Source organism: Callospermophilus lateralis, chromosome 1 (genome assembly GCF_048772815.1).
Source record: "Callospermophilus lateralis isolate mCalLat2 chromosome 1, mCalLat2.hap1, whole genome shotgun sequence".
Lineage (NCBI taxonomy): Eukaryota > Metazoa > Chordata > Mammalia > Rodentia > Sciuridae > Callospermophilus > Callospermophilus lateralis.
The window spans coordinates 221,165,416-221,179,210 of record NC_135305.1 but is presented as its reverse complement, the minus strand read 5'-3'; the positions used below and the strand labels follow the sequence as shown (position 1 = coordinate 221,179,210).

The 13,795-nt window shown below is 50.5% G+C and overlaps 1 protein-coding gene across 1 annotated transcript in view; it reads right to left on the bottom strand.

The window, feature by feature from the left end:
• Mllt1 (MLLT1 super elongation complex subunit) overlaps window positions 1-6,146 on the bottom strand; it is a 59,773-nt gene extending 53,627 nt beyond the window's left edge. The window contains exon 1 of the mRNA XM_076850798.2: window positions 5,970-6,146. Within this exon, the coding sequence (XP_076706913.1) occupies window positions 5,970-5,981 (12 nt within the window). The 5' untranslated portion in view covers window positions 5,982-6,146. The remainder of the gene's footprint in view (window positions 1-5,969) is intronic.
• Window positions 6,147-13,795: the final 7,649 nt, after the last annotated feature.

Below are 13,795 nucleotides of genomic sequence, written 5' to 3'. Positions count from 1 at the left end.
CCTAGTGGGCTGTAATCATCGTGTATACCTCACACCCACTGACCTCTGCCTCTCTACCCAACCTGCTTCCACACTGAGAATGGCTGTGAAGGTCACAGGTGAAAATGATAACAACGCTATATGGAGAATGAATTCTGCTTCCCTCAAGTTCACTCCTGCGTGATGACAGTCTCCTCGGAATCAGTTATGCACCAATCCAGCTACTCAGCCCTCGGCTGGCTTCCCAGCATTTTTGATGACATGAAGTTCCCACCCAGGGCATGCCAGCAGCAGAGCAGTTATTGTGAAAGAATGGACCACAGCTCCATCAGAGATGGGGAGAGTGTAGGCGCAAAAACTGTGCTGCAGTGGCCAAAGTAAACAGGAAGGTTCTGAGGCAGTGATGGGTAATCTTCGCAGCTGGCTGGCGGTGCCCAAAGCACCACCCAGCGACATCTATGCCCCAGGAGCTGGCGCCAACTGCAGACTGAACACCCTTGGTTAAGGGCATGTCAGAGACTTGGTGGACAGATTCAAGGTTCCCTGGCCCAACCTCCTGCACACTCCCCTGAATGCTGGAATCTGCTAAGAAATAAAGAGAGTGGGATAACACAGATTCTGTTCCACTGTTTTAAAAAAAGGAAGCATTGATTCAGTAAAACATTAGAGCCACATTCACTGGAGCCAGCAAACTGAGCTCTGGCCAACTATCCTGATGGATCAAGTCATGATAATTTATTACCACAGTTAAGCCAATTCCAGAGTCAACTGTTAACATCCCCTCCTTCCTCTATTCCACCTGGACTCCCTCCATGGCCATCAGAACCAAAGATTTGAAGCAAACCAATCAGCTGGTTCTCAAGGAGGGTGGCCTGGCTGAGAGGCCAGCTGCTCAGGTTAAGCTCCAGACTCTCCTGGAATGAGGGAACCTCACCTGCCAGCAGCTGTCCCCCACCCCCCACCCCTAGTATCCCACACAGATGTCTCAACATCTGTGTCCCCCACAGGCATCAGGACAACCTGCTACCTGGAGCTCACTTTTGGAACTCTCAGAATGGAGGGCAACTCCAAGGGGCTCAACCTGTGACTGCCACTTCCTGCATATTTGGGACTCACCTCGATGCCCACTCCCCAACAAAAGCCCAGAACAAAGGGAAACTTCCAGGTCTGCCCTGGAAAGTGTTAACCATTTTACTCCTGGAAAATCACCCAGAAGACAGCCAATGGACAGGGCGGCCCAAGGGCTCGGGGGCCATCTGGGGACAGTTAAGCTTGGGCAGAAAGCCTCAACTGGGACACTTCCCTCCATCCAGGCCAGCTGGCAGAGGGCACTTAGAACCAAAGGGCCAGAATCCTAAATCCAGCAAACCAGACACACAGATCCTAGAGGGCCGCTTCCAAGGCCTCCTTCCACTGAAGAGAACAGCTCTTCCCAGGTGTGCACTGAAAAGCCCCCACCCCCAAATCCCTGGCAAAGAGGAAGAACCTTGTTCTGACAGCTCCAGATTCTAGGTCCTTTCTTCTGATTTGGTCAGCCAGCCAGCTTCTCCTGGACCCTGCCCTGTGTCTGGGACCCAGAAGGCAGGTCTTTAGCAGTGAGTGTATAAGGTTTCCTCTGATTTTCTGGTGGGAATTCTTTCCACAAATGCCCCTTCCTCTGAGAATCTGGTATAAGTACACCCAGAATTTGACAACTGCACCTAATCCAGGTACACCAATTTGCTCCCCTCCCAGGAGACAGTGCTAAGTCTTATCCCTCTTCAGTACAACTGGTTGTGCAGAGGTGCTGGCTGAGTGCTCCGAATACACATGCTGATGGGGCCAGGTAATGGAGCTTGGGCAATTCCAGAGAATGGTAAAACAAGACCAAATAAGTCACACTTTGCAGAACCTTCTCCCTCCAGGTCCAGCTGGGGGCTCTCATGGTAGCCACTGAATTAAAATATAAGAAGGGGAAACAATGGATTGTCCCCTGCGACAATCCTCATAAGTGGAGGAATGCCTGCCCAGAAGGTGGGGACAAAGCCAATCACTGTACCAATGGCCAGGGGCCAGCACCTCCAGTCCTTTTCTGGCTCTTATCTACCCTGGTTCCTCTGACCCAGGGCAAAAAGTTAATGACAAAGGAACATGAAGGGGTTTGATGAATTTCTCTCTAAACACTCAGGTGTACAGACCATGTGGATTTGCAAATACCCACAATACTCAGTGTTCAGGTTCCTGGTAAGACAGAACTGCACCTGTCAGGGACCAGACATTAAAGTACAAGGTGCCCAATGATGTGTAGACACAGCACCAGGTGTCTCCTGGGAACTAGGGGAACACTCTTCGGTGATATTTTCTGAACGTGCAAAATCCCAATCAAGGCATCTGTTGCCAGAGTAGGAAGGCCTGGTCGCAAACAGACTGATTCCTGGCTACACTGATTTAACCAACACTTGGCAAAGAGAGTGAAACCTTGTGTTAGACACAAAGGGAAAAAGACACTGATGCCTGCCCTCAAGTATTTTACAATGTAACAACTTTGAGAACAAAACTTGGCAAGGAGACTTTCCAACCTTTAGGACTGGGAGTAGAAGGAAAACCAGTCACTCTGCAGTTATTACTCTGGGTAATCCTGAGTTTTTCTAGAAGCGGTTTGGGGATAAGAGCAGACCAGGACCTTGACCCATCTGAGGACCTTCTTAGGTCTGCATTTCCACACCTGCACAATGGCTGGCTAGGGAGCTGCTTGTGGCACCAACATCCAAAACAAACCTCCCTCTGGGAAGAGTGTCATCATAAGGCAGTCCTCTCCGATCCACATTGCGAAGCCCCCACATGCAAAGAATCAGCAAGTAGCAATTCCATCTTCTGATGTGACTGGGCTGTCACCACCTCAGAAGCCAGGCCACTGTGAAGGGCTGGTCCTCTGTGAATGAGAGGCTCCCTGGTCCTTTTGAACAAGAGACCAAATGGCTGCTGACACTACTTCCCATCTCCCTGGTCCCCACTGACCCACCCCTCTATTCTTCCCCAATGTTTTCAGCATCCACTCAGTCTCCATTCCACATCACACCCCAGCCTCAGAGATAAACCCACTTCTCCCAGACCAGACCCCTAAGTAAGCTGAGCAAAGATTTCACTCATACCTCTACAAAGAAAACACAAATGCCACGACAGCACCAGGGCAGGTGTGGAGCGGGGAGAGCAGAAGAGTCATACATGTGGGTGCAGGTTAGGGCAAAGAGAACCAGAAAGACCTTTTCCTGCCCATGGGGAAAAGATGCCAATGAGGAGAAGTTGGGACAACAGAGCAGAACGGGAAATCCCCCTTCTTAGCCGAACCTGAAAGGCCTATGAGAAAGTCAGGTCAGGAAAGAATCAAAACCTCCAGAAGCCAGGGAGCACTGTTTCCCACTATAGTGAGGCACTACAGGTCTGAGGAATGGGGACAGGCAAGACCCCACAGATTCACACTCACCTACTTGGTAAGTGACAGCATTCTCCTGCCTCCCCAGGGGTCTTACTGTCATCAAGAGATAGTGATAGAGCTCTCCAGACTCTCTAAAATCTACATGAAAGCATGATGGGAAAGGCCAACTAGACTTCAGACGCTCATCCTTCCCTCAGGGGCTGGTTTCACTTACAAATACTTCTGCAACCATCAAGACCAGTGCTGCCCGATGGAACTTTCTACACTGATGGAAATGTCCTCTCTAGGCAGCCACACAAAGCAACTCAGTTGTAGTTACTGAGCACTCAAAAGGGTGACTGGGGTGACTGAGGGACTGAATTTTTTAAGCTACATAGCTACAGGTTAAATTTAAAATAGCTACAGGTGCTAGTGACTGGCATCCTGGACAGTACACAGAACCAGCTCTTGAAGGCTTGTACCACCAGAGTGGGACCTATATCTTCCTGTCACAAAGCAAGAATAATATCACCTCTTTCCACAGTCCCACTTACATGACAGCCACCAGCCATCTAGGATCCAGCCCATCAAAAGGGGAATGGCCTAAGACCTAGACTAAAGAGTAGGGACAGAGGTTATACTCTATGCCTTTTGTGGTGCCAAGAGACATTCCCAAGGGTGGGATTCACTGACATCAGACGTTGAAGGGACATTCCATTTGATTAATTCACTAAGAATTACAGGCAGCAGGCTCTATGTCTCCAAAGGAAATCATCTGACACCACACTGGAAATCCACCAGCCAGGTGCCATGCCCTCTCCTCACCTCCTGATAGAGTAACACCAAAGCTAGAAGGGAAGCCACAGTGAGTGGGTGTCAGGATATCATTGAGATGCCACCTGCCTCAATGATCCCATGCCACAGGCAACAGGACTGGCAGGGGGAAGATCCCTTGCCCACAGTCCCCAACACCACACAGCCACACAGCGCCTCACCAGACAGAGCCGCCTCTGTGGCGCCAGCAGCCGGGGACGCCCCAACCTGCCCTTGCTAACGGCAGAGATTTCAGCTGCCACCCCCACAGCCCCACAATGCCTTTCCTGGCTCTGTGCCCCTGAAAGCCAGGGCAGCAGCAGAGGATGAAGAAGTGATCCCGGGTTAGGAGCAGGAGTGACACTGGGTTTGAGGACAGAAGGAACTCGGATGATGAAGAAGAGATACAGTGCTGGGTAAGGGGGGACAGTAGGGATCAGAAAGGCTTCAGGTTTACAAGAACCAACAGGATGGGCAGCAGAATGGTTTCCAGATGAAGGGGAGCTGCCACCAGGAGTTTGAGGAGCATGGGGAATCCACCTGGGGTTTGGACAGAGGCTCTCAGATGTGGGGGGAAGAGACAAAAATGAGGTGGAGAGGGGAAAAGGGTAGTGGCTAAAAAGTAAGCAGGTCAGGGGGCTTGGGTAGAGTGGGAGACCCTGAATGTAAGGAGGGGGGCTAGGGTTCTGGGGAGACTGGGACTGAGAAGCCAGGCCAGTGGCGGGGAGAGGAGCCAGACTGAGGCAAGAGAGCTGGACAGGGATTAAATGTGGGAAGCACTATTGAAAGTCGCGGGGCAAGAGCAATGGTCTGAAGGGTTGGGGTGGTGGGTAGTCAGGTCCCAGAAGAAACTGCTCCTGGCCCTGGTCTAAGAGAAGCAGGACTGAAGGCAAGAAACGGTTCTTCAGGCCCGGGGGCCCAGGGAGAATGAACATAGCCTAAAACCAGATGGGGGCCAAGGCGGCATGGGGGGTCAAAGTAAGCTGAGGACACAAGTCCAAAGAGAAGGGACACTCTAAACAGGCCTGAGTCCTTGTGGCAAAAGACGGAAAGCTGGGGTCGCGGGATGATGAGGGGGGTCAGGCGGGGGTGCAAGGGGAAAGGGATCCTCAGGAAAGGTAGCAGTGGATGAGAGGGGAGGGCAGGGACCGTGGCCTAGGAGGGAAGGAGGGGTGAGGGCAGTTCTGGGGACACTCAAATCTGAGTTAAGGCTGAAGGGAGAACAGGCAGCAGGTTGCAGGAAGCGGGGCAGGGAGTCTTGAGTCCAGAGAGAAAAGGAGACATGGGCTGGTCCCGGACTCGAAATGAGAAAAGGGTCGGGTAAAATATGGGGAGAGTCCCCAAAGAGGCCCGAGAGGGCTCCTGCGCCGGCACGGGGCCCCCGGAGCCGTCTGTGAGGACGCTGGGCCGAACGGGGGTCCCCAGAGTCCGCGGGGTTCGGAGGGGTAGCACGAAGGGTCCCGGGCCAGGCTGGGGCTCTGGAGCATCCCGAGAGTCTGGGTCGCACTAGAGTTCCGAGGGGCGTCCCAGGCGGCACGGGGCCAGGCCGGGGCCCGGTCGGGGGCCCGGGGGGCTTCTGGGCCGCCGGGGCCGGGCGGGGGGCGCGGTGGGGGAGGGGCGCGCCCGCCCCACATAAAGGCCCGGGCAGCGGCGGGCGCGCACAAAGCGGGGCGCGCGGGCGCGGGGCGCGCGGGGAGGCCGGGACCCAGGAGGGCCGGGCGGGCGGAGGGAAGGAGGGAGGGGTCCGGGCGGGCTGCGCCCGGGCGGCGCGGCCGCTCCTCACCTGATTGTCCATGGCTGGCGCCCCGCCCCGCCCCCGGGCCCCGCGTCGCTCGCCGCCGCCGCCGCCGCTCAACGCCGCCCCGCCGCACTCATTGTCTGTCAGGCGCCGCCGCTCCGGGCCGCCCGCCCGCCCGCCAGCCCCGCGGAACCGGAAACCACCGCCAGCCCGGGCCGCTCATCGACCGCGGGCCCCCGCCGCCGACTCGGGCCCGCCGCCCCGACGGACAGCCACCTGGGCCAATCCACGGGACCGACCGCCGCTAGTACGGCGGGACTTCCGGCCTGGTGGGGGCCTGCCGGGCTGCGGTCGGAGGGACGAAGCCCTCAGCCAATGGGAGGCCGGGACCAGAGGGGCGGGAGGAGGGAGGGAGGGAGGCGCGAGGCGAACGCGGCCGAGGGGAGCGCGAGGTGTGCGCCGCACGTGGAGGGGGGCGGGGGCGGGACGGGCGCGTCGCGCCTGCGCAAAGCGGCCCGGCAGCCAGGCGGGAGCGTCTCGCCCGCGCCCCCCGGGTTGCAGCTTGGGCCTCTGAACCCCGGGGGCATTTGTCTTGCGACTGCGAATAGCTACTGTGTGATGGAATGAGCTCTACAACTAGGGATTCATTTTCAACCTTGAATCTGCGTGTCCTCGCCTCGTCCTGAATCTGTCTCTGCATCTGTAAAATGGGGACAAGAGCAGCAACGGCCGATTCTGCTCGGACCGATTGGTAGGATACATATTTGACATCGTGCTTCGCTAAAATGATCAAAAGAGCCTCCTTCTCTCAGTTGGGGGAATAAGTTCTGGTATCTTTTGCACACCAAAGGGACCATAGTTAATAATGATATATGTTTATTTTATGTATTTTATTTAGAGACTGGGATCTCGCTACATTGCCAAGGCTGGGTATCAAATTTCCGCGCCCTAGACATCCTCCTGCCCCAGCCTCCTGAATGGCTGGAACTACAGGCACATGCCACCATGCCCAGCAAATAATGACATATATTTCTAAATTGCAAAGAGTGTTTTTCTGTTTGTTTTTTTGTTTTGGTACTGGGGATTGAAACCAGGGGTGCTTTGCCACTGAGCTACATCCCCAGCCCTTTTTATTTATTTATTTTTGAGACATGTCATTAGGTTTCCCAGCTGGCCTTGAACTTGCGATTCTCCTTCCTCAGCCTTCTTCTGAATTGCTAGGATTACAGGCTTGTGGTACTGCGACAATAAGAGTGGATTTTAACGTTTTCATGACAAAAACAATAAATATGAGATGACAGATATAGTGATTACCCCAAGTTTCTCATTCACAGTGTATACTTGTATGGAAGCATCACCTTGTGTGGGTGAGTATATACAAATGTGTCAGTAAAAATTTAAAAGTCTTTGCAGAGGGTGGGGGGCTGGGGTTGGAGTTCAGTGGTAGTGCACTTGCCTGGCATGTGTGAGGCTCTGGATTCCATTCTCAGCACCACATATAAATAAATAAAATAAAGGTCTCAACAACTAAAATATATATCTATATTTTTTTTAAAAAATGTTAAGGTCTAATGCATGAAATTTTAAATAAAATTGGTCTCTCCAACTTGTGATTTTAATTTTTAGGATCACAAATTTTCACAGGGACTTGTCAGCGGTTTTTAGGTTAGGAACGGACATACCTGGTCTTTCTCAGGATTGGTGAGTCATCAGTCTTTGGAACCTTAGGACTTCTATGGGCAATTAGGGGATCCCTGTGTATGTATTTTAAATAATTTCTTATAGTTAAAAATCAGGTGTTTTGGTTTGTTCAGGGAGGTTTGCCCCCCAATTCTCATTTAAGTATCAGGTAAGCCTTTGTTAGGTGGGACAAGCGCTTTGTCCTGAAGACCAGCAACAACAAAAAACAGTGGAATGGAAGTTTGTCTAAGAAGGCCAGATCGCTGTTATGATAGCACTACCATCCTTTTGAATTTAGGGTAGGTCAGGCTGAAAACAAAAATAAATCGGAGGTGATGCTGAGAAAATAAGCAGCAACTTTAATGTTGGTACAACTATTTATTTTCATCGTTATACCTGAATACTGTAAGTAGATCAGTAGTTCGAGGTAGTCTCCAAATCTGCAGTGTCAGTGCCACCTGGGAACTCTGATAGGAATACAGATCCTGACTCCCTCTCCCGTTTACAGAATCAGAAGCTCAGTGCTTGCCCAGCACTCGGTAGTTAAGCCCCGCTGCAGATGGCTGAGGTGACTGGTCTTTCAGAACACCACCCAACCCCAGGAAAAGGAACAGAAGTGGGGAGAGAGTAGCCATCTGTCTCTGAAGGAAGCTTTCAGGGGAGAACCTTTGAGCTACAATTGTTACAAAGATGAGCTTCGGAAAGCCCTCTCCCTACTCAGCTGGGAAATTATCCTTCAATCATGTTCTGAACTATAACTTTCAAAATGCATCCCCGGGGGCTCCTGCTGGTGGAGCTGGATGCCTTGGAGAGTCAAAAAGGATAATGAGGAAGCAACCCAGGTGTTAAATGGAGAGGCACAATGCAGTCCACCATTCAGTGGAATATCATTCAGCCTTAAAAGGAAGGAAATTCCAACACCTGCTACAATGTGGATGAACCTTGAGGGCTCCAAGCTTCATGAAACAAGCCAGTCACAGAAGGACAATACTGTAAGGTTCCATTCATAGGAGGTCCCTGGAGTTTTCACATCCATAGAGACTGGACGTAGCACAGTGGGTGCAAGCAGCTGGGGAAGAGATGGAGGAATGGGGATGGAGTTTCAGTCTGGGAAGATGGAAAGTTCTGGAGGTGGATGGAGATGATGATTGCACGGCCATGGAGATGGGCTGAACGCCACAGAACTGGACATTCGAAAATGATTTAAAGGTTAAAAAATATATAGAGAGATATAGATATATATATGGAATGACTACTCAGCCCTATAAACATATAACTTATCCATGAGTCCATATTGGAGCAACAAAACTCATTCACAACCTTAGAAGGTGACCTTCATCTCCACTTCTCCACTTCTGATAATCTGAAACCACCCCTGTGGATGCCTGCTAGATGCCAAGAAGAAGAAATAAATTTTCAACAGAAGAGCCATGCTGTTGTCATCCTAGTTCAGTGAGCATTGTTAGCAACACAACCTATTTTGTTCATGCATCTGCACTTTGGGCAACATGGACAGCTAGAACAACCCCTGAGGTTGAAGGATCACCCTCCAACACGGCTCACTCATCCACAACTGCCAAAGTTGGTGCTGGGTTTCTCCTCAGGGTGGCTTGGGCTGCCTTGAGGCATGGCGGCTGAATTTCAAGAATAAACTTCCCAAGAGAATCAGGCAAAAGTTGCATGGTCTTGTATAAACTAGTCTTGGAAGTTACATGGAATCACTTCCACTATAGTCCAGGCACACCCAGGTTCAAGGGGGAAGGAACAGAGACCCATCTGTTCACTGGAGGAGTGTAAAAGTTACATTATAAGAAGATCATGTGAGGCAGGAAGAGTGGCACACATCTGTCATCCCAGTGACTTGGGAGGCTGGAACTGAAGGATCCCAAGTCCCAGGCTAGCCTAGGCAACTTGGTGAGACTCTGTCTCAAAATAAAAATTGCTGAGGAGTTCAGTGGTACAGCACCTCTGGATTCAACTCCCAGTACCACAAAAAAAGAAGAAAGAGGAGGAGGAAGAGGAAGGGTAGAAGGGGAACAGGCATGTGGGGTAGAGGTACTGTTGTAGCCATTTTGGAAAATGTACATTTTTCCAAAACATTATCTCCAAAACCCTTACCCTGAGTGATTATAGATGATGATTACAAACGTTATTTAACTTGCCCTTAAATAAAGTGAAGCCCTTAGTCTGCAGCATTGTCTGCAAGGTCAAGGACCAGAAGGGTAGCCTGGTGTGGACACCCCTCTCTTACGTCTTCCCTCACTGCCTGCTGCCGCTGTTTCCTGGACACACTGAGCAGCCTCTGCCTGGAACCATTTCCCCCAAGAGGCCACTTGGCTCCCCACTTTACCTCCTCCAAATCTTTGCTCAAATTACCTTCTCAGCGGGATCTCTTCTGACTACCTTATTTAATCCTGTCACTCCACCTTAGTCCCCCAATGCTCTTCCTCTTTTTTTAGTTTTTCCCCTGTTTCCGCAACACTTACAACCTACTGATACACACGCAGTTGCTTATTGAATTTTGTCCATCTCCCCCAGCTCGAATGGCAGCTCCCAGAGAACAATATATTTTTTTCTTTTTCGTGATATATTCTAAGCATAGTGCCTGGCACATAATAGGTGTTTGATAAATATTTGTTGCAAAAAATGAAATGATACTGAATAGTGAAAAGCTTAGCTTCTTGTCATTTTTTTCTAGTCCCCCTGATTTCTTCTAAGAGAATGTGTTAGCTTGATGCTTATTCATCTTTGACGTCTCCCTAGCAACTTTTTAAAAATGCAGATTTGTGAGAGAAATAAATGAGCATTATTTTTTTAAGTCACCTGTCTTGATGACAAAGAAAACAGCCCTGGGGGTCAGAGCCCACCCTTGTAGGCGGTAGTTTCTAGTGCAAGGTTTCCCAACCTTACCTGACATTGAAATCTCCCAGGGACCTTTAAAATATACCCAGGCTCTGCCCCAAGAACTCTGGCTTCCTTCTTGGGGAGCCGCAGAGACCACCCCTCTGCTTTCCTCCCCCCTCGGTGGAGGATTCCAGAGCCCCTGGTTTGAGCAGCTCTGAGCTACAGTTACTAACACTTTTTGTGTTACTGTATCTAGTTTTGTGGATACTTTTGACCTATAACAAATCACTTACCAGAGGATACAATGTTTCCTATTTTAACATCTCAATGTAAGCAAAGAGAATAGATTTTTTAAAAAAACAGAAAAAAAAATGATTATTTGAGGATCTGTAATTGGTCATGTTAATTTAACGGCAGCATCTTACATGCTATCTCAATGTCACAAAAAAATGAAACAGATACAGACAGGGCATTCCACTCCCGCCCCCCAGGCCCCACAGTTAAGAGGAGCAGTTTGTCTGCCTTTTGACATCTGCTGGGTGCGCAGCCCGGCTACATCCAGTCTCTACCGCCCTCTAGTGATCCAGTTTGTTTGCACCCAAGGGGAGGACCTGAAGGTTCACCTGCGTTTCCCCTTGTAGATGGTCCAGCCCTTGGGGACATTTTTGGACCCTCTTTCAGGCTTAGCCTGTGCTCTCTGCACCTCACAGTTTGGCAGCCAGCCACAAATGTACATACAGCCACCTGTCACAATGTCAAAGGTGACACCAGGGTGAACATCTCCAGCAGCGCCTCGTGGCCAGCCAGCAGAGACCTGCTGGAGTGTGGGTCTTTAAGGCAGAGAAATTCTTGATTGTCACACTGAGGCCTTGGACATCCATAAGCAATGGGGAACCCGGAATGGTTTGGGAGTAAACCGAACATCTGTGACAAGAAGACCTGCTCAAAAGCAGCAGCACCCTGAACATTTGGATTTCCCCTCTGAAACCACCCCCTTTTCTGGTCATGGTCTCTTGATTTGGGAGCTCCCTCCTCCCAGGGCCAGTGTAAGCATTTAAGGCACCTCTGAGTAAAGTTTTAGCACCCTCCTGGGACAATGCCAGCTGACGGCAGGTCACAGGGCTTCAGAGAGGACTGCTGCCCCCTCCCCCACTCTCAGGCCACACACCCTGTGGAACTACCCTGTCCCCACTCTCAGTGAGGAAGTCCACCTCTGGCCTGAGTGATCCAAGGTCATGCATCCCTCTAGCTACTGGGACTGGTTTAAAGATGGGCCCCGGACCTAAACTTGTCCATGAATGACTCTGGGAGTTTCTTCAACTTTCAATAGAGGTCCAATTTACCTGACATGACATTTAACCATTAACCACGTTAAAGTGTCTAATCCGTGTGGTGTTTAGAACTGTCACGACGTTGTGCAAACATCACCCCTGTTTCTGAGATGTGTTCATCACCCCAAAAGGAAGCCAAGCCCATCGAGCCATTAGTGACTCACACCCCTCCCTGTTTTTGGCAACCACAGAATGCTGTCTCTGTGGGTCTGCCTGCTCCGCACATGAAAGTGAGCAGGCTCAGTAGGTGCCCTTTTATGCCATCTGTTGGTGAGCTCTGTCTGGATCTCACACCATGGCCACATAAGCCAGGGAAGAAAGGAAAGAGAAATGGGGAAGAAGCTTCTCCGACCACCTCTCCCCGCCCCAGCCACCCTGAGAGATTTCTGAACTGAGGTTCTTGATTTTGGGGGTGTGAGGTTTACTGGGGATTGAACTCCAGGGGTGCTTTATCACTGAGCTATGCTCCAGCCCTTTTTCTTTTTATTTTGAGATAGGGTCTTGCTAAGTTGCCCAGGCTGGCCTTGAACTTGTGGTCTCCTGTCTCATTCTCCCAAATTCTGGGGTTATGGGTATACCCCAGAAGTTTTTAACTTATAGGGGGTCAAAGAGCCCTTTAGGGAATTTCATGGAAGCACATCTCCTATGCCCCCAAACATACCCAGACACACAGCATTTTGTAGATAATGTCACAATTTTACAGAAACTCCTCCTCCTAGTACCTCAATCAAACACAAGTGAAGATCCTCTGGTTTCTAAAACTAAACAGAAAGAAGGACCCAGAAGCAGGAGACCCAGAATCCAGGTTCAATTCTACTGATGACAGTGATACAAAGAGTTTTGGGGAAAGACTGACCTAGCTTCAAGCCTAAGCTGTGTGGTCTTCGGCAGGTCACTTGCCCTCTCTGGGCCACAACTATAATATGTGAGTGTTCGTGTCTATCTGAAGGTATGCACTCCAGAGGCCTAGGTGATTTGCCCCAACACTAATCTTTTGCAGACAATGTGAAATGGTCATGGACACTGAAACCCATTCAGGGCTCTCAACTTAAGAGCCTCCAACTAATGTGTTCCTCCTCATTTACTAAGCTTAGGCAACAGTTCGCCTTCTGTTGCTCCTGCTTGCAAGTTCACGCGCTCCACAAGGGGATGCTTGCCATCCCCTGGGCACCCTGCCTGAGCCCCCATTTGAGAGGACAGCTCTCCATCACTCCCTGGAACATCGCTGATTCACCTTCTCTGTAACACCCATTGGTGTCTCTAAGTGCCTTGGTCCTGTGTCTTCCTGTTTGTCTAACATCTGTCTCCTTCCTTGGGTTAGGGACTTCAATGTCAGCTGTCTTGCAAAGAGCCTAGTGTCTGGCCTGTAGCTGGAACTCCATGTGTACCTTTGTTGAAGGGATGAATGAATGAATGAATGAATAGGAGGAAGATGCACGGGAGGGGGACTGGAAAACTTAGGCAGATTAATGAATAAACAAATGGTTGACTAAACTGAATGGATGGAAGGATGGATAGAAGGATGGATGGATGGATGGGTGGATAGATTAAAGGATGGGCAGATGGATGGGTGTTTGCAAGACATATACTAAGCATGTCACATACGTCAACTTGTTTTATGCACGTAGAAATTCCTATGAAAGAAGAAACACTATTTATGGACAAGAGGCTTGAACTTCAAAAGTAGGATAAATCACATCCTGAAGATTATACAGCCAGAAATGGTCCAGTGGGAATTCAAGCTTAGGTCTGTCTGGCCCCAGGCCATAGGCTCTTAACCACCCGGAAAAGCATCCCCCTACCCCACCACAGCGGTACCGGCTGCCCAGCTCTTCTCTGATGCCCCACGCTCCACGGTGCTTGGTTTGTCCAGTGTGGGCTTCCATTTCCCTCAGCTGTTTGCTTCATGACTTGCTCCCCATGAGTTCAGAGGCACGTGTGGGAGTCTGTGAGGTCTCTGCATGCACTTGTGGGTACAGAATTGGGTGTCTGGGTTGGGTGCAGTGGTGTACATCA